This window comes from Lontra canadensis, unplaced genomic scaffold (genome assembly GCF_010015895.1).
Source record: "Lontra canadensis isolate GAN:19392208 unplaced genomic scaffold, GSC_riverotter_1.0 scaffold62, whole genome shotgun sequence".
NCBI classification, from domain to species: domain Eukaryota; kingdom Metazoa; phylum Chordata; class Mammalia; order Carnivora; family Mustelidae; genus Lontra; species Lontra canadensis.
In genome coordinates this window covers 4,032,932-4,060,206 of record NW_022631056.1, presented here as the reverse complement: position 1 = coordinate 4,060,206, position 27,275 = coordinate 4,032,932, and the positions used below count along the sequence as shown (strand labels likewise).

The following is a 27,275-nucleotide window of genomic DNA, read 5'->3' as shown; positions in this document are numbered from 1 at the left end:
ATCCCAGGACCCTGGGATCATGACCTGAGCCGAAGGCAGATACTTAACTGACTGAGCCACCCAGGCACCCCAGGACCCACCCATCTCTTAGGTTTGTTAAGAAGACTGACTAATTTAATGTTGTAAACCATTAGAGCAACTTGTGACCCATGGTGTTTGTAGTTTCATCATTATTTGCTATTAGCATTTATCCCAAGTTCCTCCCGTCAAATATCGTGCCTTCTAGTTTAGTGCTCTTCTTTTATACTACTGCTAACCAGAAAAGAATCTAATTTGTAGGTTCGAGTGGCTACATCATGCTGGTAAACACAGAAACTGGAGGGTGTGTGTGTGTGTGTGTGTGTGTGTGTGTGTTGTAATACATCTGTACTTCCTTTTTTAAAAGATTTTATTTACTTGAGCGAGGGAGAGCATGAGAAGGTGGAGGGTCAGAGGGAGAAGGAGACTCCTTGCTGAGCAGGGAGCCACATGTGGGACTCAATCCTAGGACTCCACGGTCATGACCTGAGCCAAAGGCAGTCGCTTAACCATCTTAGTCTGTACTTCTAATCATGATACAGCAGGGTATTTCAAAGAAATGTTTCTGTCTCCTTCCATGGCATCAGGCTATCTAGAATATTGTAGGAGCTTCCTAAGTGATGTGTCCTTAGCCGTCACTCTCACTGGCCTCCCCTCGAGTGACCTTTCATACAAACGTGGAGTCTTGTTTGAGTTTGAAGGTCATCAGTGTTGTAGTTAGCAGTTGAAAAACCTTCTTAAACACCTTGGCCAGAGAGCTTGTTCCACGCTCTGTTTGCACAAGTCATCTGAGTGGAACATGGGAATTGGCAACTCATAAGTAGTCACAGGGTTTGCAAAACCAGGAACATGACTCCAAAAACCATAGATTTTTGTAAATGATACCAGGTTTTCATCACTGACCACAGTCAGCATTGGATTTACTGTTTTAGTTCTCAAGACTCTTGCCCTTTTCTGAAAACAAAAAAGTGCTTTTACCTTAAGGGCAAAATGTAAATGTGTGACAGGCGCTTGTCCCCAGGCAAGTGACTCACTGCAGATGTACTGACAAGCTATCCTTCAGTGTGATAGTTGATCAGTGAACTGGATGTGGAACTGCAGGAATTTGCAATGTTAGGAAATTAGATAAGCAAGATTATCTCTAAAATAAACCTCTGCTCATTAAAATTACCACTGCTGTCAAAGTTACTGACTACCAAAATCTGGAAAGAGTACATTCATAGATTTAATGCAGTCCCTCAGCATTAATTTAATGATCATTTATTACCAGTCTCTGTGCAGGAGTTGAGGATACAAAGACAAGGAGATACTGTCCTTGCCCTTCAGGCATTTTTTAGTCTTTGGCTGAAACGGATCCTAAATAAAGGCTTTCCAAAGTAGAGCCATAAGCAAAGTGTTAAGGGAGCACAGAAATTTGAAGAAATCTTTTCAGAAGATTAAACACTTTAAATGGGTCTCAAAAGGTAAAAATAATTTCTGGAGAGAGAACGGGGGCAGGACATTCCAGAAACAGCCAGAGCACATATATAGAAGCAGAGAGGAGGGGTTGCATGGGATGTGTTTGGCGACTTAGTTGGGGGGAACATTTCATTGAAAAGTGTAGTTAGAAATAAAGTTAGTAAAAGTAATTGGGTCCAAAGATACGGAGTTTTGGATTACCTTCCTGGTGGGTTTAAACCTCACCCTAAGGCAACATATCACACATTTTTAAGTATGAATGTGACTTGGTAAATGTCTCCGAAAGCTGACTTGGAAGATGGTCTGGACTATGGATAAGGATGGGGAGAGGCTGGGCCTCGGGGAAGAATGTTGGTCAGCTCAGGCCCTACAACAAAAACCGCATAGTCGGTGGTTAAACAACAAACATTTTTTTCTCACAGCTCTGGAGGCTGAGAAAGCCAAGATCAAGACGGAGGGTGATTTGGTTCCTGGTGAGGGCTCTTTTCCTGGCTTGCAGATGTCTGCTTTCTCCCTATGTCTTCACAAGGTTGAGGGGGCTGAAGGAGGAAGGGGGTGTCTGTGTTGCAGGAGAGCACATTCTGGTCTCTCTTCTTCTTAGGAGGACACTGATCCCATTGTGGGCCCCCTCCCTCATAACCTTACCTAAACCTAGTTGCCCCTCAAAAGCCCCACTTCCTAACACCATCACATTGGGGGTTAAAGTCTTCAACACATGAGTTCTGGGGGCACACAAACATTGAGGGCATAACAGAGTAAGAAGACCCCTTAATAACCAAGGCTTTAAATTGTAGGATTAGAATTAAGGTTGAGATAGTTACCGGTGGCAAGAGTTAGCTCCTAAACAATGTTAAGAGACCTTAGACTGTAGGGGCCTATTTAGCCAGAGCGATTCCAACCGGTTAAACAGTGATTTTGTTGTTTATGCAGTAAAACTTAAACTGACCTTGCCCTCTCCCCCCAGGGGAACTTACTTAAAAGCAAGTCCAGGAAACCAGTAAAATATGGTCGGCCAGTCCCTGACAAGAGAGCCCAAATACAAGGGTGGGTCAGGTCAGGTGGAGATAACAGAGCCCGAATGCAGGGATGAGTCAGGCCAGGTGGAGACATCCAATCAGTGGAGCGTGCATACTGTCTCCCTAGCTACCAAGGAGTGTGGGCCCTGCCTTTTGGGCACCAATTCTGACCAAGGTGATAGGCTAGTTCAAATAGCTACTACGGGGTGAATTGTAATTCAATTGGCCACCCGTGTGTGACCTAGCATGACTGTGCAGCTTTCTCTGTGTGTTGCAATATCATTGGCCACCTCTGTGTGGCCAGGCCCAATCACATGGCCTTTGCCCTATAAAAGTTAGTCTGTGAGGCTGGGAGTCACTCGCTCTCTCTGTAAGAGGCGGCCCCGAACAGTTGGTTTGATTCTCAATGCTTGGCGTGAAATAAAGCTTAGCTTGACCTTCGATTTGTATCAGTCTTGGTCCTTTGATCACGGACCTAACAAGATGACAGATTAAATGTGAGGGGGGTAGAACTAAGGTTTAGAGTCAAGGGTTAAAACTGCCTGTGTAATGATTAAATTCATAGGCCTAAGACTGAAACTACCCAAGTTCACTGTAACTGTGTGATGTGGGGCTTGGTTCTTAAATTCTCTGCACCTCATCTGTAGAGTGGGGATAATAATTATACCTGCCTCTTACAGAAATTTTGCATAAGGTGTAGAAAGCACGGAGAATGACGCTTGCTCATCAGGAAGACGCTACATGTCAGATGATATTTTATGACCTACAATAATACATAGTAATATTCACTACATTTTTGAATTGATTCTTTCAGATTGGTAACATTTGAAACCCTAAGGGTCAGGATTTGTTTTGAGAGAGCCATTATATGATTTTTTTCTTTGTAAAAAACTTGTCATTTATTTTTGGGTTCAAGCCTTTCTTACCATGGGATAGCCTTAATTCATAAAATTTATTGTTTATTTTTCTACCTTTCAGTGAATCAGACCAAAGAATAACACCCAAGAATTGGAGAATATTTTCCCAATTTGATATTTTTATCAGTTTTACATTTATATCATTAAAAAAAAATCAAACTGCATGTTCTGATGGAAAACAGCAGTACGCGCCTTGTCGCGGCTGGCACGACAAATCGACCAGCAACGTGAGGGTAAGAGGATGGTGAAAAGAACTTAAGAGACAAAGGGATGGGGGCAGGAGGAGCACTGAGGAGGATATCCAACAGTGCTAAGTTTATTCAAAGCATTAAGGCTATATATATAGTGATAGTACATCTGTGTCTAGTTAAACAACCACGAGTTCCTCGTGACGCCAAATGGCTGATGCCAGTACAAATACAGCAAACCTGAAAGTCATTTATGGGCTGTACTAGGGCAGCAAGGACCAGCAACGAACTTTTGACCCCAACCGAATTGTTCTCATTTGTTTAGCAAGCGTGTGGGAAGTCACGTAGGCGAGCGCACAACACATAGCACAGACCCTTTCTCAGTGCTACTCAACTTTTCCCGTCCTCAACCTTTGGTTAGGTTACTCGGACTTTAAAGGAGGCACAAGTCAGGGCCTGGTTTGGTCCTCGTCTCAAGCCTTATTGCGGCCTCCCACAGCGCCTCTTCCAACCCCACCTTCGCCCTCACTCCCCAGCCTTGCTTTGATTAGCTCGATCAGGGTAGGGCTGTAGAGTTACTCTTTTCTACTTTGTAAATCATAATTATTCATGGGGAGGTGTTTTGAGATTATGTAACTCTTCCATCTCTCCTGACAAACTTAATTGATTCACTTTTAAAAATCAGTGTGGACACCTATTTTCCCATTTTATTCAATTGATTCACAAATTGTTTTGATACTTAAATGGTCTCTGATGTAGCCAATGGGGTCCCTTTAATGGGGCTTCTGTGTTCTTTTGACATGTGCACATCAGTTTTTGAGCACTTTTCTACTTTTTGGAACAAAAGGACTCATCATGTTCTTTTCCTGCCCTAGCCCTAAAGTCAATCATTTCCCCCAAGGGACCTGATTCAGTAGAGAATAATCGGTGATACTTGTTGCTTTTGTCCAGGCTTAGTGTCCCAACCCTTTCAGTGGACAAGCATGTATATGTGTGGTTATACCCATTTGCACCTGTATTCCTCTATCTACCTACCTATCACCCACCTTGAAAGTTATGAGTTTACTCTATTATCTTCAATTCCAATGAAGCCTACATAGTTCAGTCTAGAATTTCCCCTTTCCAATTTGTAACTCTTCAGGAAGGAGAGACCAGGCTTCCACTATCCTTAATATATCAGTCTCTGTGTTTGTAACCATCTCTCCCTCTTCCTTCTCCAGATACCCTCTTTATTTTTATTTATTTTTATTTTTATTATTTTTTAAAGATTTTATTTATGTATTTGACAGAGATCACAAGTAGGCAGAGAGGTAGGGAGAGAGAGAGGAAGGGTAGCAGGCTCCCTGCTTTGCAGACAGCCTGATGTGGGGCTCAATCCCTGGACCCTGGGATCATGACCTGAGCCAAAGGCAGAGGCTTTAACCCACTGACCCACCCAGGCACCCCAGATGCCCTATTTAACCCACAGAGGCTCTGACAACCCACAGCCAAACCTTTATCTCCCCTGATGCCCTTATGGGTGCTCTCCTTATCTTGTAGGTGGTCTGTCAGCCTGCATCAGGAGGCTCCACCTCCAGCTCTAACACCCCACACCAGCAGGCCCCCCTCCTACCCTCTGGACACCTCACTTAGTTGTCTCATCTGGTAGTTCTTATACCGAATTATTCCAGAAGGAAGGGGGAAGAAGCAAGACAAACTTCCTGAGTTTTCTTAGGGCATTTCACTTGTGCTATTTCTAGCATCTCCAGGAATGAGATTTCACCTAAATTGATCAGAAAAATCCAGCACACCCAGATGTGTGGCCAACTGCGGCCTGCCTTCAGACACCAACCAGTTCTTGCTTCGCAGTCGTCTCTCTTTCTCTTCCTGTCCATTAGCACAACAGGACACCAGGCAGCGTGTAATTGGGTAGGGCCTCCTTCTACTTCTAATGAACATTAAGTTAGTGGTAATGATCAAAAGAGGGTGACTTACCTCACAGTTTCAGATCTTGTTCTAAAGTTTCTTTGTATCTAGCTAGGTTTCCATTTCAAATTCACTTATTTATGGGATTGGAATTTGGCTTAATGAGCTCTGCTAGTCCAACTACCTAAACTTAGCCTTCTTCTCATTGATTCTAGGGTGTGATTCAGAAATACATCATCTCTGCAAAACAGATTAATATAATATATATGGAATATGGGGCACTTGGATTTTAGACATGCTACTATCATTTCCTTCTGTTGTCAGAGGAAATTCCACCCATGTCGTGCACAGTCCCTTGAACATACAGTTATAGTAATATATGACTTTAACACTTGTTAAAGTTCTTCTGTTTTGAAGAACCAGTTAGGAGCAATGGGGCATATGCTTTCCTTTTTTTTTTTCCCCCCTAGGTAATAGCAATGGGTATTTCTAAGCCTTCATTTTTCCTCGGAATAAATCTTGCGGAAACTGGCTTTTGACGTAAGGAAGACACTTGCTGTCTTCAAGTTCTGCTAGGAACTGTTCCTGGAGCCTATTCTGGTTACCTTCCAGAATGAGGACATCTAGGATACTCTCTGGATTCACTAGCAGTTGTCCTGGTTCAGACAAAACCTTGCTTTACTTAGCAGGGAAAACTTGCTCTACCTTTTTCCTTTTCCCTGTGTTTTCCTCCCCTGTTTTTTTCTGTGGTCCATCAGAATGTGAATAAATATCTTACAGAAATATCCTTGACAGAAGATCTTATGTGATAGAAATAAAAAGAACTTAGCGATAGGTGGAATTTCGCGGGAACTCTGGAAATGATATCAGGAGATTTGAGATTTGGTCCTTGCCTCTGAGGCTAATAAGCTCTGTAGAATGGAATTTTCTTAAGTGAAGGAGGCGAGACTGGATTAAGCAGTTTCTTATAGTGCTTCGTAAGATACCCTGGGCTGTAGTCACTCGAGTGGACCTACAGGTTTGGTGCAGGTGACAGTTTGGGGGAACCAGCAGGATCATCGTGGAGAAGGATGTGAAGGGAGCTTGGCTCCAAGAATCTCCATTGTCTTCAGTGTAGAGAACAGCAGCAACATCTCTACATTCATGTATGTTACATCTTATGTTCTTAAAGGATCTTTTTGTTTTGAAGGGCTCTCTTGCAATAAAATGAAATCAAATCAGATCAAAGCTGTGGCACTCTTGAAGGCCCCTTCAGCTCCACATGTTTAGTGTTTCCTATGATTTTTATGTATCTTGCAGCCTGGGTTTCTCTGTTCTCTGAGATGAGACCAGTCTGTGTTGATCCTAGACCCAAATCCCCTCCGTACTTTGATAAAAAGGAGGGTTGCCCGGCAGGATGTGAACTTCTGTTTGCTGGTGCTTTGTTCACACAGGTGTGAAGATGAAAAGAGAGAGAGACAGCAAAGGAAATGTGGTTTTCCATGTCAGTCCCTTGACTCCCCCTGCATTTTCTTTTCTGTTAAGGGAAACTCGCCCAATCTCTCAGAAGGGCAGCAGAGGTACCCAAGGCCCCCACATTTTTTTTTTTTTTTCTGGTGCTTTTCTGAGAAGCAGTGTGGCAGCAACTTAGCAGGGGGCCCAAGACACTGCATTTTCTAGTCTCAGAGCTATCTGATTAGGACAAAAAGGAAGAAACTCCCCACAGTGAGATAGCCAAAAACTAGTAATTTTTTTTACCCTGTTAGTTCTGGGGAGCACTAGGGCTCTTCTACCCCGTGTCCCCCCTAGAACTAAGTAAATTTGTTTCAAGAATGTTTGCTTTGGGGTGATGGTGGTTGAGATTTGGTGGTATTTCTCTGAAATATAATAACTCTCAAAAGAATTATTTGTTTGGTGGATGTAGGAGAGGGCAAAGATAAGAGATGTACCAACCAACATTCAATATTCTAAAACCTTCAATAATTTGCCTAAAATTATTGGTTATTGCATCTACTAGAGGTTATATATGCATCTTTTACTTTTTGTAGAACACTCAGTTTTCAAATTTAAGACCAACACCGGATTAAGAGGAAATATATTGGTAGATAACTGAAGCTTATTTAAGAAATAATGAAAAGTTGTTCCTCTAAGCTCTCTTAGAACACGTGGACACATTCAGAATAGTAGAAGAGGCTACTGAGTACAGTCCTTCTCTAGTGATCATAACCTAAGCTGAATGTTTTGGGGTAGTGTGGCTTAGTGGCATCTGCCTGGATAAGGTAATGTCAGATCCATGGTTTTCAGACTTATCAAATGCAGTGAGTATTAGAATAAAATAAAAAATAGTGACCAAATGTAATGGTTGAATTTATGTGTTAACTGGACTAGGCTATGGTGCCCAGTTGTTTGGTTAACACCAGTCTAGGTGTTGCTGTGAAAGGATTTTTTTGATATGGTTAATACTTAAATTGGTAAACTTTGAATAAAACAGATGGAAATTGGAAGGGGAGGTGAACCATGAGAGACTATGGACTCTGAAAAAAAACCTGAGGGTTTTGAAGGGGCGGGGGGTGGTGGGAGGTTGGGGGAGCCAGGTGGTGGGTATTAAGGAGGGCACGTATTGCATGGAGCACTGGGTGTGGTGCAAAAACAATAAATACTGTTACGCTGAAAAGAAATTAAAAAAAAAAAAAAGAAAAAAAACAGATTACACTCCATAGTGTAGGTGGGTCCCATCCAATCAGTTAAAGTCCTTGAGAGAAAAGAATGAGGTTCGCTGAAGGAGAGAGGATTCTGCCTCCATATTGCTTTTGGGTTTAAGACTGCAACATTAACTCTTTCTGGAATTTCTAGCTTGCCCTGCAAATTTTAGACTTGCCAGCACCCACAATTGTGTGAGCCAATTCCCTAAAATCAGTCAATCTCCTTTTCTGTGTGTGTGTGTACATATATATACATATATACATATTCATATGGATATGCATATATACATATAGATATGTTAAACACACTGGTTCTGTTTTTCTGGAGAACACTAAGTTAATCACTTACATAAGATTGTGATTTTAACTTTTTACCGACTAAGGACTTAAACAAAAATAAAAACCTACCATCTACTGCGGCTATTACTTTTTGAAAGAAAGAACAACTAATTTTCTACTCCTGTAATAGGAAAGATGTAATCTCAGGATACGTGGCAGTTCTGCTGATGGAATAAATGATATTCTACTACACAGATTATCACACTGCTCGACATTTTCATTTTCCGCACACAGGTGCGAATGTCCCAACCAGGTCTCAGGAGCTGAGCTGCAGGAGATCCAACTTCTGATTGTGTGGCAGAATCATCCCACCCTTACTCCTAAGAGAAATACTTTTCCCGGATATAAGATTGTGGGAGAGTAATAAGGTGTAGGACTTAGTCTTTTTTTTTGGGTTTTCCTTTCTCCAGACATTACATAGACAATCGTATAGCTGTTTATGAGCCAGGATAATTCTGCCATCTTTTCTCTTTTGTCACAGATGATCATAGAAATATCTTGCTGCAAAAACACCTCACAGTTTCTTCTTGAATGAAACCATACTTCCTTTATGTTCTTTTCAACTTAGTTCTGCTGTTCATACCAGGGGTGGGGGAGATTTTCCATGACAGCCTTCATAAAGTGTGTGATCCTTTTAGGATATGGGCTGGCAGTTCCCCTAAAGAGCACCGCGTTCAATGCCACTCTTCACAGCTGAGAGCACAGACACTAAGAGAAGAGAGGTAGAGCGGTGCCCGGCAGTGACAGAGGAGGGTTAAAACTCAAGTTCTCCAATGCAGTGTGGCAATGGCCTTCCTCTTTAGAACTTCCTCTTCTACCTCCATCACTTCCCATTTTGTTACTTCTTTCCCTTAGAAGTGCCATCCTCTTTTTACATTGCCTTCTCTTTGCTTCAAAGTTGCAGATCTGAAACTCTGTGTACCTGCACCTTGTCTTTCCTTCACATTCTGTATACTGACTAACTTCTTATAAACTGCCTTTTATGTGGGTTAGACACATCCCACTTCCCTCTGCTGATGCTTGATAACCAACTGACCTAGAAGGTCTTGCTTGGCCTTCACAAGAATCTTAGTCTGCTCTTCGAATGAAAAGAATTGCTTGAAAAGCTTGCTTGAGTTAAAGCTCCAGAATTGATTTTTTCCCGCTACACACTATCTGTAGTAGCTCTTCGAATTTCTCATTTTTCCTGTGTTTGAAATTTTATCTCTTGGATAAGGTTTTTGTGAATTTCCTTTTTGAGCCGCAAATGTATCTGAGTTTCAGATTCGATTTTCAGTAGCACTTTCAGTTTAGTTTACTCCAATTGCAAAAACAGTCCTACTCTGTATATATTGACAGCAGCAAAATCTGAACGCAAATGGAGAAACTAAATCAGCGGCAAGTCACGGACCATAATCTCTCTCTCTCCTGAACAGTCTGGCAAGCCTGTCTCTTGGAGCCAGGACCTCTCTCACTCCTCAGAAAGCAGCTATTTAGCATTTTACCACTTTTGAGTCTCCGACCCGCCATCTTTTCCTTTTCTCTCAAAGAAAATAGAATCAGCCAGGTGGAGGCTTTCTCACCTTACTCTCCAATGAATCTCCCTCAAACACTTTCATCTGTAGTTTTGCCTTCTCTCCAATGTGAAAGCCTGAGATGATCCTAAACTTCTTCAAAGACAAACCATTCTAGATGTGCTACCGTGTTCTGCCTCTTCCTACTTTACTGCTTTTATGATGACTACTTCTCCATCTGTAGCCTCTCCACTACATCTGTCTTCTCAGTATTTACTCATGATCAAGTACTTCTTAATTTAAAAAACATAACCTTGGATCCACGTCCTGACTTCAACTTCATTTATGGTTAAAATTCTTAGAGATCACACCCAGGTCCAACTATGTTACCTCTTTACCCACACTTAAATTCATTGTGATCTTTTGCTCCCAAAGGTCCGTTAAAACTGTTCTCATTGAATTTTTGGTTGTTAAATTCAGTGGACATTTTTCAGTCCTTATTAACTTAACCATGGGCTGGAATCCTTTTCAGTTGACCAAGAAAGTCTTCTTGGCTTTTGTATCCCTTGGCCCAAAGCCTACAGGGCTTGTGAAAGTTCCTGGCATATAACCAAGTCTCAATCTGATGAAAAAATTTAAATGGAAAATAGGCAGGAGCCAAATGGTGAAGGCTTTTAACACTGAGCTCTGAGGATTAATTTTCATTTTATTGGCAGTGGTCATCTAGAAAAGTATGAGCAGGGAAGTAATATTATCACATCTTTTGGAAAGTAAACTCTGGGGCAATGGATGATTGGTGTTTGCAAAGTGCCATGTAGACCAGCAGCATCAGCATCACCTGGGAATTTGTCAGATAAAAATTCATAGGTCCCACCTCTGACCTATTGATTCAGAAACTTTGGAGGTACAGTCAAGCGACATATGTCCTATGAAATTCAGAAGAACCAGTGTTATAGAAAAGGAACAGAGACAGAACAAGTGTGAGTTATCAAAGGCCTGAAATAGTCATGGAGGTGTTGGGAAGAGTGGGATACGTGGAGAAAGGTAGTCAACCACTGGATGAAGGCCTTAGGCATTTTTTGGGTAACTACTGGTTTACTTCTAAAGGACAAGCAATCCTAGTGCTGTCTCTGAGATCTCATTTGCACATTCGTTCAACAGATGCTTACTGGGCTGAAGTATTATCAGGGAGCACACAGGCAAAGCCCTGAGCTAAAGTTATGATCTTCACTGTTTATATTAAATCATCTGTTCCAAGATCCTGGTAGATAAAAACCATGAGCACTTTCAGTAATTAGTGGAGAATGGTGTCACCCCAAGTGTGAACCTGGCAGTTCCCCTAAATGAACACGTTTAACAGGAAAATGGATATCCTCATTACCAAAAGTTTACTTTCTTTTCAGAATTGCCCCATCATTTTCAGTTGATCCAACATGCAGACCAGGGGGTCCTGAGGGCTTTCAGCAGTTCACTTTTAGAAACCAACTGTGTTAAGATCTCAGAACAAGAGGGCATTGGACAGGGCCACCTGGATGGCTCAGTGGGTTAAAGCCTCTGCCTTGGGCTCAGGTCATGATCTCAGGGTCCTGGGATCAAGTCCCGAGGCAGGCTCTCTGCCCAGCAGGGAGCCTGCTTCTCTTTCTCTCTACTTGTGATCTCTGTCAGATGAATAAATAAAATCTTAAAAAAAAAAAAAAAAACGGGGGCGGGGGGCATTGGACGTGGACCCAGTGGATGAAGTGAGGAGTAACTGACTTCTTAGTTACAAGCCAGGGAAAGCAACTAGTTGACTTAGGTGGAAAAAATTTATTCAATGGGCAGAGATCACCCAGAAGGCTTGGAAACCAGCGGGAACAAAACGTCCAAGATTCATGGGCAGATTTACATAGATCAATGGCTACTCAATACTAGGTGCCAGGAGCTTACCTGCTGCCCTCACTGGATATTGGATACTGGGTGTTTTTCCTATTGATGGGCACTGCTGTTCTCAAGATGGATCCTCCCCTACCCAGATTCTCTGCTCTGCCAATCAGGGTAAGGTGTCTCAGATGCAAGAGAGGTTGGGATTAAGTTTTTGCTTCTAGAGGTGAAGGTGGTTTGTGCCATTTATTTTTATTTTTATTTTTTTGGTTTGTGCCGTTTGAACAATGGAATGGAATTCAGATGCAGAACACACACACACACACACACACACAAAGAGAAAACCACTAACACAAACTTGCAAGTCATGTGTAATTTAAGATAGTAGTGATCTAAGATATCATCTGTATCAGAAACCAGAAAACCTGTAAAACCTTTTACAGTAACTCAGAATACCAGTATATGTGATATGAAAAGGACATTATTTTGCCTGCTGCTCTCCCTCCTTTCTATCCAACACATGCACCTTTCTATCCAACACATGCACACCTACTTGCTAGGCTCTAAGATACCTGCAAAGAATTCCAGGCCCGATAATGACATTTAAAAATGAGGGAGAACAAATCATTTTATAAGAATTCCCATGAAGGCTTAGAAAGTGGGCAAGAACAAAGGTGATAAAGGAGCAGTAGGCTTGCATTTTACCTACTATTTGCTCTAGCTTGGTGAATTCAGGCTTAGAAAAGTGAAGTGACCAACTTCCCTTAACATCACAAAGTAGTTAAAGCTAGACAGAGGAGAACAATGTCATTTGTGGTCTGGTGCTCTTTCCAGTATGTTCTCCAAACCAGACTCAATTGGTCTTCATTGCCTCCTCTGGAAAACAAAGTGGTGTGACTTAGACCATTAGACATTCAAAAGAGCTTCTAGGATGGTTCCTGTTCTCTTACAACCCATTAAATGTTCCAGTTCTCCAACATCCCTTGTTTTGTATTCTGCCTCTGCTCTTCTGTATAACTGTCCTTGTTTCCTAATTTTAAGCTATCCAAAAGGATATACATTATTTTAAAAATCATTCGTGGGGAATAATTGTTAATTGTAAATAGTCAGATTCATGATGCTAATCACAAGTGACCTTGAATACTTTAATTTCTAATTTTCTTTTCACAGCCAATTTAAATGTATTCGCAACAGCTTTATTCATATTAGCCCTAAACTGGAAATAACTCAAATGTCCATCACAGGTGAATGGATAAACAAATTATAATACATTCATACAATAAAAGAACACTAGTCAGAAAAAAAAAAAGTCACAACTAGTGATCTCTGAGTTACTATGCAAGAATTTCAAAGCATCCAGTTGAGTGAAAAAAGCCAGAGGCAAGTGACTATAGTATATCCTCTATGAGAACATTTATGTGAAGTCCTGAAGCAGCCAAATGCAAGTTTTGGGGCTAGATATCAGAACAGTGGAAGGGAAACAGGGAATGCAGACACTAGCAAGGGGTGCAAAAGTTGATGGTTCTCCAGTTATGTATATTTGTTAAAACTCAAACACCACACGTAAAATCTGTGTATTTATTGTATGGAAAGTACACTCCAATTTAAAAAGTTGCCCAGATATCTAACAAACCACAGGAATCTTACTTCCTGTTTCTGGACTCTTGGGACAGAGGCAATAGTTAACTATCAAAAAGAGATTTTCACAAAACATTAAGATAAACTGTTAGAAAATGATGGTTAAGTAGATTCCCTAAGCCTGCAAAACCAGACCCTTCTTAGAGGTCAACAATTTAAGAAGAAAAATGCACATTTAAAAATATACGCTGAAGCTAACTGATAACAAAATATTATTTTATTGTTGCAAAATTAAAAAAGTAGACAAGCATATGTAGTTACAGTTCCAAGGCAGAACAATACAAATATATAAATTATTGCAGTTTTAAAAGAAAAAAATGCAAGGTAATGTCTAAAACGCTTTTAAAACAGACTTGTTTTTCACCACTAGTTTCGTTTTCTTTCCCCAAAGACCCAGCACAATTCTGTAAAGTAAATTTCTAACAACAAAGAGAGACCAGGTTCAATGGCCACAGTATGGGTTACTCAGCTTCAAAACAGGGTTAACACACACATACAAACTATAAAAGTAGGGATGATGGCACTTAACAGAAATCACTATGGAACGTTTTCTAAATTGCCACTTTTGGAGGCAGCAGAATGGAAATACTCTACATGTTTGAAGAAAAACACATTTACTAAAATTCCTTTTGAGGGGTGTGCAGTTGAGGGGAAGTCCAACTAACACTTTTGTGGAGGGGGTGAGGGCTCAATATTCATCTTCATGATTTTTTGGTTTTCCTTTGGTAAGCTTAAAATTGTGTACTAATTCAATATTACCAAAACGCATTAATAATTTGGGTTCTTTTTAAACTAACAAGAATAGTGCATGTATACGTTACAAACTAGGTGCTAAAAAAAACTTAGTGCTAGAGACTTGCTACCATGGTTTCATAGCAAGGTAACCAAGTTGCTGAAGGGGTGAGACTAAACTATAACAAGAGCAATTAGGAAGGGATGAAGTGAAGGCGAACACTGATGTGTCAGAAAAGACCTCGTTATTCTGCAGTAGTAGAACCCTCCTCCAACACCCCTTTGCTTGTGCCAGAGCCCTAGTACCTTATTATTCTGCTAAATAAACTCTTTCCCCCCTACCACAAGACTTAATGTGGCAAGAATAACCTATTGAAGGTTTTATCCCTTACTGATTCTCACCACAAATTTCCTCAAATAATTATTTCCACCAACCCTAAGTTAAAAATGCAATTAAATACTGAAATGAAAATCAATCGCCCTTGCTTTACAGCTGCATCTGAACAACAGATCTTTAAAAAGTTGGTAGGGTACTAAACTTTTTATTAAGTACTTAAAAATACTCAGATAGCTTACTTTAGCATAAGCAATATCCCAGTAAATCAGAAAAAAACACTATAAGAACTTTACACTGTACCATTTGAAAATTTTCATGTCACAACCTAATTTTATGGTCACCAACTGAACCTCCTTCTAAGCTACACAAATAATTTATTCTTTAAAAGTTCTTAAGTTTAGAGCATCTACATTTTGAATTGCATTTTATACTATTTAATAACACAAGCAGATTTCTTCTAAAACAAAATAAAACCCAAGCTGGTAAGCATTAACACACATACAAATAGATCCTCAAAATTAATTTAAAAAAACTTAGCAAAAATTGACAAGCTTCAACAGTGTAAACACCAAGGTAAAATATGTATCAACAAGAAAAGCACTTTAGACCATTTTCAGTGGTAAAGAATGTGATCAGATGAAAAACCCAAGAAATCTCAAGATGCCTGTCGAGATGCCAACAAAATAGAAGACAATTTGATTACATTTTTGAAATCACTTTCCAACATGAACTTGTTATTTTAAAAAATAATTCTCAAGTGTATACAAAAATGGGCACTTTGTGGTGAAATGAGCGTAAAACTTGAAGAACATTTCTTTGCTCCAACATCTAAGGAACTACATGATGGAACAAAACGCCACTAATATGCTCTCTGCATCACCTGTTACTGGGTCCTAAGTGCATGCCTTATTTTTTAACTTAACAAAAAAAAAAAAAAAAAGAAAAAAAAAAAAGAAAAAAAGAAAAAAAAAGACCAATTTGGATATTAAATGCTTTGATCAAAGGATGATAATCTCAAATTAAAATAGATTTTTAACTTAATTAAAAGTCTGAACAAATTTAAAAACTTTAATCTTGAAAGTGAATAGTCTTGTGTGATCAAAATTGCTTTCAACTTCAAGTTGATTTTTTTAAACTCAATTTGTCTAATTATGAAATCTAACATGAAAAAACATTAGTCTTATTTCACTCCTCCTAATCATTATAAGCTCTGAAAATGTTAGTAACAGCTGATTGGCAGTCTTCTTCCTTTTGCTGTTTTTGAAACTGATGGTATATACGAGATTTTCTTCTAAACTTCCTCAAAAAGTACTAACAACTACACTGAAGAATAGCCAAGTATGGTAACTAATATTTGTAGTATTTCATGTTCTCTCAAGATAGAACTTAACTCTGTCCCTTATTTTTATTTTTGCATATACAATAATTGCATATTCAATCAAGAAAACTAGGGGCGCCTGGGCAGCTCAATGGATTAAGCCTCGGCCTTCAGCTCAGGCTCCTGGGATCAAGCCCTGCATGGGGCTCTCTGCTCAGCAAGGAGACTACTTTCTCCTTTTTCTCTGCCTACTTGTGATCTCTCTCTCTGTGTCAAATAAATAAATAAAATCTTAAAAAAAAAAAAAGAAAAAAGAAAAGAAAACTAACCAAGGAATCAGTTTACCAAATATGTGGATAAGCTGCTGTACAAAATCCTTCAAGAAAAAATTCTTTTACTACCATATTCATCCAAATAAAGTACTAATGTGAGTACCAGCACCACAGATTTTTTTTTTTTTTTTTTTAACAGCACCTTTCCTTTGAAGAGCTTAGGTAGAAATATCTAAATGGAATAAACCAGAATCTCCAGTTAAGACCATAAGTACATGCACAATCCCACCCAATTGTTCCAAACTCAATTAGTAAAGCTACATATTTGCCAGAAACAAAGCAAACACTTTTCTTTGGATTAATACTGTTGCATTTAGGACTGCACCATATGGCTCATACTCTGGAAATATGCTACTACTGGTATCAAATGCAACACATCCCAAACTTTTACGCCTATCCCTAAGTGATACAAGTAGAAGCACAAACATGTGCAAGCACACTGGCTTGTAACATTCTTGATGAATTACGCCAAATAAGAGTAAAGTCAAATTAAAAAATGTGACCTAACAACTAAGCACTTTACTGGCATCATCAGGAAATGTCTTTATTCAACTTGTAAATTTATAAAGATTTTGATATTGCACACATTCAGTTTAAAGCTTATCAAAACTAAGGCAATGTATCCCCACTCCCTGGATTTTAAATTCATTTTGGATGACTCAAAGAATCGAGAAAAATTGAAAACATTTTTCAAAAGCTCTAAAAACAGTTACATCATACTTAAAACAAAACAAAACAAAATCAACTGCGATATCAATTAATACTCTGAGGCAAATTTAACACATCTTAGCATTACAAAAAGTTGTTTTCTACTAGATTGAAGCATTTCTTTGCTTAGTCAAATACTGTTTGTGTTCAAGACTAAAATCTGACCCAAGCCAGGGCAGGCTGCCAGATTTAAGATAGAAGTCATTCCTATCTTTATGCATGAAGCTGCCAAGCTAATGGGCTTTTCTGCAGATTCTTTCAAGCAAAAATCTTACCTCATAAATACATTCTAAGCACCAACTAAAAACAGAATTTAGAGCCCATTTTAATTCTGCACTGGTTATAGCTTTTACTACATAATACATTGTTAAAAAACATATCTAGCTGTTTGAGATGACCAGCTAGTTCAGAATTCTTTGGAAACATCACAGGCAACTTACAAGAATATCCCTTCAAAATGGGCTTATTTTTTTTGAATCAGTTTTTTCTGTGTCAAGCAGTCTTCTCTTCTCCTCCTTTAAATTCTAAAGTTTAGAAAAAAATACCTCACAATGTTTTCTTTGGGCACTAATTTCAGTGATGGGGCTAAGAGAATGTGGACAGTTTAAGGATTCTTGAACTGTATCTGCAGTGGCAAACAGAAGAATTTGAAGCTTTTTACAAAGATGGGACAACAATCTTGCAGCACATTCAATTTGATAGATACTACATTTGACTTGGAAGTGAGGGCTTGACTTACTCTGTCCAGATTCTAACACATCAAAGTCATTAGAATGGAAATAATAATGAAGTACAAGAGGCTTTTACTTCTACGGAGACAAGGTGACATACGAAAACTAGATTAGCATTTTCTTTCTTAACTAACTCAGAACTGCTTTTGCTGGAAAAAAAATAACGTCCTTTTTTTTCTTGGATACTTGCTTTAAAAAGTTATTAATTCCTCTTTCATAAGATTTATCAGAAGTCAAAACAATTCAACTAGATAGATTTCTACTCCAAAATACATTTATCTTTGGAAAACAAGGTAATAGTAAAAAGAGTGTATTAAGAGAATAAAATGCAGTAATATGAAATATGGATGAACATATTCACACAGGAAAGTGTAAATATAATATACAGTGGCAATCAAATACACATTTATAAAGAGAATGGAAAGGTACCTAAAATAGCATTTTTATATATAAAACTTTCATATTAAAATATTGCTCATAATAAATAAGAGGTGTATTATGAATTCCATTTCCCTCTTAAAATTATCTTTAGTAGTTCAGACTAATCTAAGGAGTTTTTAAAAATTTTTCTGTTGTTTTGATAGGTGAATTACATTAAAATATGTTTAATAAAATCACACTGTAACAATAGTCACATGTGGTAAATTAAGCAGGGCCATTTAGTAATTATGGGAAGAAAGATTCCCAAAACGAACCATAATGATTAATCCTAGAAGACTAAGACTGTAATGATCTGCTTTATTTGAAAAGATGTTAAATACTGCCTTTAGCTTTGCAAATTTAATGACCATAAAAAAATGGACTGTAACTTTCTTGCACGTCTTCAAAGTTGGCATGCCTAGCAGACCAATAACTGGTAGGGGCATGAGGGCAAAGGAAATAAGTGTAAGTTTAGTTTAGTTGTTTATGGGTAGGTGTGACTTCATTCCTGTTCGCCCCACTTGCAGACACGGTAACTTGGAATAGTTCTTGAGAAGCTGTTCGATGGCAACGTGGCGGACATGGAGCTCTGAGGCCAAAGAATCTTTTTCTTGAACTTGATGTGTCAACTCTTCAAAAACTTCTGTAAAGATTTAAAAGGTAGTTGAATACATAAGTGGGTTCAATTAGTATCTACTATGGCTTATGGATAGGAAGTGCCTATTCATACCCAGGTCTGGAAACCCCTCTAAGAGGCTTTGGAATCAGAGTACCTTCATTTCTGAATTCTTGTTCCTACGCTTTTATGAATCTCAGGCAAGTAACTTAAACCACATTTTCATTTCCTCTTATGTATAACCTCGATATTGACAGTAAGCACCTCATAGGACTACTGGGAGAAGTAAATGAGATCACGCGTGTAAAGTTCTTTCCACAGAATAAGCACTTGATAAACAGAAATTGTTACTACTATTTACTATTATTAATTTACGATTATTATTGTGACACTGGCTGTGAAGTTAAGGAAGGAAGGTTATGTAATCCTTAATCTGTTGAATGTGTGATCTCTGTAAGCACCTTAATGTCTCTGAAGTGGTTTCCTCACCAAAATGGAAATCAAATATTTAAAAAAAAAGGGAAACAATTGGGGAATTTGAACACTAACTGTTGTTAGTGTTAGCATACTATTTGATTACTAGCTGTCTTTTTCTTTTTTTTAGGGGTGATAATGAGGTTGTGATTACTTTAAAAAAAAAAGTTATGTTTTAGAGAAAATCCTGAAGTATTTGTGGACAAACAATATGTCGTCAGGAACCTGTTTCAGAATAATCCATGCTGGGGGTGGGAGTGGGGCGAAGGTATGGGTGCAAGTAGAGATGACAGAAAATTAGCTATGCTTTTGATAATAGCTGAAGCTGTTAAAGATGGGTCAAGGGGTTCACTATACCATTCTTGCTACTTCTGTGTGTGAAATTGTTTATAATTTGGAAACATCCACAAAACAGGGCTAATACAACCCAGCGGAACTTAGGGAGTACAAGTGTATGGTGCCTGGCACAATAAACTGTTAAGAAGGGCAGAGGTTCAGCTCAAAGGTAGAGGTCTCCAGGTCTCCATTTTTATTGAAACAAGAAAAACTTAAGTCCTCTTGATTTCATGAAGAAGTTGTTTTCTTATTCTTTTTGCTCTGGAAACTCCAATAGGTTCTAATCCCATTTCCAAATTTAAATGCAGATAAAGCTAATAGTGTCCTGTCACAGGGGATTTTCTGTATCAACATTTTCACAAGCATAAAACATTAACACTGATTCTTTACCCTGTATTTCCTGTCGGAGCTTTGCTTTCAGTTGCTTTACCTCACCAAGAGTCATCGAATTCACTGAAACATGAAAATATGTTAATTATTACCATAGTAACATGGGGAAATAAAACATCTACATCACTAATGCAATAGTTAATTTTTAAAAAAACATTTGCACTTATCTGCCACTGCAATATTCACTGGTACTTTAGTAGGAGCCATTCATGAACTCCTGAAGTATGGAGAACATTTTCAACCCACAGTAAGAAACATTTTACGTCACTCCCAGTACGCCTCCACCATCTGAATCAAAAGTTATGCCAGAGAATACTTTGTATTATATCCATTGGATTGTGTTATTTCCCTTTGTTTCAGTTTTTAAACAGTGCTAGAAGTCACTATTCATCAAGTTGATTATACTTAAGCACTACGTAGTTCAGGATGCACAGCTGGAAAAACACAAAAGCACCACGGAAATAGTTTGAAAAACTGATTTGTCTACCTTGTTATGTAACCTTAGGTAATTCATACGTATAAAAATATACCCGAAGTCCCTTCAAGCTCGAAAATCCCTTGACTTAGAGTAAAAAAATTATCTCAGCTTTGGGCACCTGGGTGGCTCAGACGTTAAGTGTTTGCCTTTGGCTCACACTGTGATCCCTGGGATCGAGCCCTGCGTCAGGATCCCTGCTCAGTAGGGAGCCTGCTTCCTCCTCTCCCACTCCCACTAGTGTTCTCTCACTGTCAAATAAATAAAATCTTTAAAAAAAATTGTCTCAGCTTCTGTGAGTTTTTGCAGAAATAAATACAAACTGAAAGGCTCACTTTTTCCAACTTTAAAATAAGTGCACACATTACCTTTGTCCTTTAGTGAAATGTATGTCAGATTGTGGCTTTTGAAATGCCACCCCCAGTCAGTGTTGTAGGGATGAGCAATGGGGACAGTGTGTGTAAGCCAATGCTTGAAGATGTACTTGTAAAACTACAGGAACTCTGAACTTCCTTCTGTTTGTCAATTGCATTTAGTTTAATAAACTTAAAATGGCAAAAGATATGACGGACTGTAGAATTCGAATGCTTTATGACACAATAAGGAGTATTTCAGAGAACTGATGGAGAATCTAAGACATCTCATTTTTGGGGGGATAGATGAGGAAAGGGCAGACGGAAAGAGAGAGAGTCTTCTTGGGGGGCAGATGGGGTGGAGAGACAGACTCTTAAGCAGACTCCACGCCCAGCACAGGCCCAACACAGGGTTTCATCTCACAACCCTGAGATCACGACCTGAGCTGAAATCAAGAGTCAGACGCCTAACCGACTGAGGCACCCAGGTGCCCAAAACACCTCATTTTTGCTAAGGTGATCCTGTCATTTAATTAAGCTATAAAAATCTGTAATTCTACAGCCAAATTCTTGAAATACCACATGTATAAAAATGTAAAAAGAAAATAAAGTCACCAAAACTGCAATCACTACCTTTCTCCCCATTTTACTTACATTCCTCTCTGCTGTACCGTGGATGCTGAGTCCGGACATCAGCCTCTGGATTAGAGATTATCTCTTCTTTTTTCTGTGCCTGGTTGTGACTGCGAGGCCACAATACACTGTTGTGGCATAGAGTGGCACCTGAATCTTGCAACATTGCAAGCCCGAAGTCTGTATTTCCCCTGTGCTCCAATATGCTTTGTGAACAGTTTGAGAGCCCGCCTGTACTTCCATCTATCCACTTCGCAGAATACTTTGGAACTTGGGAGTCAAACTGTGGGAGTAACTTCTTATCTGGCTTATGCCTGAAATTTAACAAGTGATGCTGGGGATTTTTAGAACATTCAGAATCAGAATCCAGATCCTTATTTTGTGCATACTGTACAATCCAGTTTATCTTCTTACTCAAAATGGTTTTAACTTCTTCATAAGTACTTTTTGAAAGTTTAGATCGAGGACAATCCTGGTTTGCAATCAAATGGTATTTTTCAAAGCAGTCTTTATGGCCCCTTAGTGATTTGGTGTGCAGGAGATTTGATTTTGGTACTCCTATAGAAAAAAAAGAAATAGAAGTCTTAACATTTTGTTTAAAAGTTTAATATATACAAAAATCTTAGTAAAACACAGATGTCAGTTTGTGGTAGTTTGTATATTAAAGGAAAAATACTGAAGAATATTGTTAATAATATAAAACATGGTCTAATAATTTCTTTTTCAATTGAACTATATATTCAGTAAAACTAAATTCTTGTAAATAATAAAGGCCTTCCCAAGGATGTTGGTCCAGAGGTATGCTATTGCGTAGAATTATAAACAAGTACTACCAAGCCATCAGTTTACATTCACAAAATGTGGGCCTTTACAGTATGGTGCTTTGTTCACTACTTCTCCTCCAAGTACACACTTGTAATAATTTCTATTGTAAGGCTCTATAAGAGAAATGTGTGACCATTTTTTTCCAATAAACACACAATCATATTCTTAAATTAGTCATGTTTCGCTGGATACACCAGAACCAGAAAAATACACACTAATGAAAGCCTCAAAAAGTCAATGAACTGGTTAGATTTATTTTTTTAAGAAAATGAAAGCATCTAAAATGTCTTCTCATTTCTGTTTTCGCTTACTAAAACTTTATCAAGATAATTTTACCTTCTAGAAGAAACACATTACACACAATTATTTTTCATACTGCAGTAAAGTCAATCCACTAGGACATAATAACAAGTATAATTCTTTAACTCACAAATGTTTATTATATACCGTAAGTAGCCGAAATAGTCTTATTACACTTTTCTACCTCCCACCATTAAAAAAAAAAGATTTATTTTATTTGTTTATTTTATTTTTTATTTTTTTTTATTTTTTAAAGATTTTATTTATTCATTTGACAGACAGAGATCACAAGTAGGCAGAGAGAGGCAGGCAGAGAGAGAGAGGAGGAAGCAAAGCAGGCTCCCCACGGAGCAGAGAGCCCGATGTGGGGCTCGATCCCAGGACACTGGGATCATGACCTGAGCCGAAGGCAAAGGCTTTAACCCACTGAGCCACCCAGGCGCCCCTATTTGTTTATTTTAGAGAGAGAGAGAGAGAGAGGGAACGCTGAGTGTGGAGAGCCGCAGTGGGAGAGGGACAGGCAGACTGCCCTGAGTACAGAGCCCAATGCAGGGCTCAATCTCATGAACCTGAGATCACGACCTGAACCAAAATCAAGAGTCAGATGCCAACTGACTGGGCCACCCAGGCACCCTTCTATCTCCCAAGTTTTAAATAGAGCTTAAGTAGGTCATTTCAATTGTTTTTTTAAGATATAGGTATTGAATACATTTTCAAATAACACATTTCTTAACACAGAATACCTTCATACATTTTCACAAATTCAAACTGTATTATTAAAGTCAAACAGCAGTGCTTTTATAGTGAAGGTGAGTAAGGGATGGGGAGCTGAAATTTAACACCTGCCAGAATTAACCAGTGTAAATCTGCTTAGTGTTGACAACAGGGTAAGTAGAGAGCCACTCGGTGCTAGGTTAAAAAAAAAAAAGAAAAAAGGTTTTAGCTGACTCCTCAGAAAAAAATTACATTCTGCATTCATCCTTTGTTTTAAAAATTGAAGCTGTAACAACTTTATTAACTGAACTCCAAACTCTAGGCCTAATAGTAAGACAATGAAGTATTTGCACTTTAATGGTATTAAGTCAGGTATAAAAGTGCTTGTATTAATTTATTCTAAAATGATGTAACATCAGCCAATGGTGGGACCTGCTGAGTCTTCCAAAACCAGTGCAAATGGGCTACTGGTTCCTCCATAAGCAAGCTATGTGAGTGCACCTGCTGAGCAGTGATAATGTAATAAGCATATGGGAAACTCAAATATCTCAGACTTGTGTCTTCCACTGAGCACAAAAACTGAACTTAAACGGACTTTCATACACATTTTATTTCCGCCTTTGCTACTTGTACTGCAGTTGTGTGTGTGGGTATGTTTCTGATTTTAACCAGTTATTGTCTGATGAGGTCAAATTTCCAGCAAAATTAAGATATTTAAAGTGCAAACTCTCAAAGCTCTATTTGATAACACAGTGTACTCTCTTGAGACTGGCATACATTAACACAAAAAGGAAATTTACAAATCTGGCTTATTAGAATAAAAACATTAAAGTTTTATTATATATGTTTAAGACCAAAGGTAAGATAACAAGTAGGTGGTACAAATTATAGACAAAATAAATAGTTCCACTCTGCTATTTGATTCTAATAGTACTGCTCTGGATAAACAGCGGGTGGGCAGAGAACCTGAACTTGCTTATTTTACTAATCGGAAGATCGATTAAGGAGCCGCCTTACTCTGCAGCTCCCTTCAGTCTCATGGCCGACATGCGGCCACAGCCAATCCCTGAAACAGCCAACAGTCTCGTTAACCCAAGGCCACAGCTTAATCCATTGAGCAATGATTTAGTTGAATCTAATAAACACAGTAAGTTATAGGTTTCTCCTTCTGTCTATATGAAAGGAAGTTCTTTGGCAAATAAAACAGGTTCTAAATTATGCTACAGAAATTACTTTTTGGCTGTTACTTTTGTGGGCTTTTGGTATTTATGTAGAAACTTCAAAACTTATTGATAAAAAAATAAAAAATTATACGAAATGATGAATTTTGTGATATACCCAGCAATTTAACAGCAGGTCAATATATGTCTATTTGAAGAATAACGTGGGCTTTTGAAGGTAAAGATTTTCCTTATCCAACGTTCCCTCTTAGTAATTTGTGGAATACAACTTTTCTATTTTTTTTTTTTTAAATTTTATTTATTTGAGAGAGAGAGAATGAGAGCAGGCCAGCATGAGAGGGGGAAGGTCAGAGGGAGAAGCAGACCCCCTGCTGAGCTAGGAGCCTGATGTGGGATTCAATCCCAGGACTCTAGGATCATGACCTGAGCTGAAGGCAGTCGCTCAACCAAATGAGCCACTCAGGTGCATGGAATATAATTTTTCTTTCTTTAAAAATATTTTTTCTTTTAATTTTTACTTAAATTACCTCAATGAATGCTAGGAACCCAGATAAGAACATGATTACATGCATATAAATAATCTTTTGAGATAAAGAGCAAATCAGAGAACTACAATATTCAATTTGCTGTGCAAATACATAAATGTAACATAAATGTCAGATTCTCGGAGATACTCACAAGAAAAAGTCACCTACAAAAGACATGAAAACAAGTGGTTCCTCAAACAAACCCTGCCTCAACCAAATGCCTTTTCCTCCACTCTCAGTACCCAAATCCCAAATCCATTTCTCCTCCTCAGTTCGGCACCACAGACCACTCAAGGAAGAAGCCTACGGTCCTTGACAGCTCCTCCCTTTACCCATCCCAAATGTTTTGCCGTCCATTTCGATGGCTTTTCTTCTGCCGTAAAATCTAGCAGTACAGCACCCCAACTCGCTTCACCCGCAGATCACCTCTCCCACAACACTGTCAGGTCATCCCCATCTCCTGTCCAGTTCTTACTCCAAGAAACTTCTTTTAACCAATATACCCGGGTTGGTTGATCAGACTAGATTTTGCAGGTGCCTCTTCTCCAGCTGGAAGTTCTGTGACAAAGGGGACCATATCTGTTTTACATGCATCCTCGGCATCATGCCTAGCACATGGTAAGTACTCAAGAAAGGGTCATTAAACAAATAAGGGAAAATTTAAATTATATTTAAAACAAACAAACAAAACTTACTACCAATTATCATTCAAAGTCTACACAATGAACTTTTGCCCATCCAAGTAAAGGGAGCCAGGCTGTGCAGTTTTGCCAGGGTACTCAGAGGTTAATGAAAAAAAAAGCCATCTTCCAGTGAAGTTACTCCCACATTGAGTTTAATGGGCCATTAGTCTGAAGAACTCATGAGTGGCGCTGATTAAGAGATGGCAATCTTGTGGCATCATTCAATCTGACAGGCAAAATCCTGAACTTCTCCGTGGTATAATTTTAATAGAATTTACACACAGTGAATATATAGGTGGCTGTTTTATGCTGACTGTAGCTCAATACCTTTAATTTTGTTAAACTCTCTAACAATTTAAAACTTGACTGAGTTTTAAGGTTCAATTTGAAAATGTTTGTTTTATAAACATGGTTTAAAATATCCCACACAGTAGCAGAGTTAACAAAAAATTAAAAAATATAATATAAAAAGTAAAAGTATAACACATTATACTTTTACATTATACTAAATATAAAAAGTAAAAGTATAACACATTATACATATATAATACAGGAACTACTTCGTATATTTGAACAGATACTTTTTAGTCTAGCAAAGAATGTTGAGTAGCACACTTAATTTGTATCTGTGATACACATGCCATTTTATAAACTCTTGAAGCGATTTTGTTTTTTTCCACTTCATCAGTTTGAATTATTGTAAGCGAAACAACCATTGCTATTATCAGAGATCCCAGTGAGTTTGCCTACTGACTTTTCAATTTTAATTGCATTTACAAGTGTAAACAGCTCTGAGCACTAATTTGTTCCTTCAGCAGCTTTTGAGAGGGAATGAATCTAAACACAATTAAATGAGTTGATATTTTTGAGGAGCTGAGTTATAAGGAGTTTCCAAACCAGGTCAACAAAAATTGCATTACAACTCCCTTACTAATAAAGAAGTTGAAGGCCAATGTACTTCACATCCTAACTATTATGAAAACTTCTTTAAAACATACTTCAAAAATGTCCTTGTAATTTTTTTTTGTCATAAGGTCATCATTATTAGAGAACCAAGACTTTAACTGGCAACCATAATTTCTTTTATTAAAGTACTAGTTTCCTCTGGATAGAGGCCAGTTAGAAATTTATATAGGCAGTATATTTCTATATGAACAGTGGTCTTTTAAAAAGTTAAGCTGTTCCTATTCAATAGCTTTCTTTTTTATCTTTTCCAACTTTCAGCTCTGATTTTGTTATACCATTCTCACATACTTGGAAAACTCTCCCACTAACCCATCTGGCATGCTATCCTCATTTCTATTCTTTAAGATAAATTTACTTTTAAGAAAATTTGGTTAAACCCATAGAAGTGCAAAAACCACTCAAATATACAATTTTTTTTTTTTTTTTTTTGGTCTACCTACCACCATGGCCCTTTTAAAACAAGGATATCTCCATGCTTATATTTAATCTGCCTTTTGTAGTAACATATTTTTTCCCCTCAAGTCAGATGATACTCTAAATGGTGCTACAAAATAGGCACAAACCCCAAACACTTATCAAGTTCTATTACATGTCCCATCACCCTTGGATTTTACCCCCAGCCTCTGGAAGACCTCTCATTTGTGATTTGGTGGTAATGAGGTAGGCTAAGCAATCTTTTCTTAATGTCCACCAGCTGGTCCTGTCAAAGAG

General features: G+C 38.4%; 1 protein-coding gene across 2 annotated transcripts in view; it reads right to left on the bottom strand.

Annotated features, from left to right (window-relative positions):
- Window positions 1-18,389: 18,389 nt before the first annotated feature.
- The window catches only part of CUNH21orf91 (chromosome unknown C21orf91 homolog), a 28,223-nt gene continuing 19,337 nt past the window's right edge, over window positions 18,390-27,275 (bottom strand). The window contains exons 1-4 of one of the 2 annotated variants that reach the window (XM_032877997.1): window positions 25,248-25,485; window positions 21,390-21,926; window positions 19,908-19,970; window positions 18,390-18,734 (exon numbers count right to left, since the gene is read on the bottom strand). In XM_032877997.1, the coding sequence (XP_032733888.1) occupies window positions 18,568-18,734; window positions 19,908-19,970; window positions 21,390-21,926; window positions 25,248-25,272 (792 nt within the window). In that variant the 5' untranslated portion in view covers window positions 25,273-25,485 and the 3' untranslated portion in view covers window positions 18,390-18,567. Of the gene's footprint in view, window positions 18,735-19,907; window positions 19,971-21,389; window positions 21,927-25,247; window positions 25,486-27,275 lie in introns of those variants that run through there. The other variant, XM_032877996.1, reaches the window with a different exon arrangement.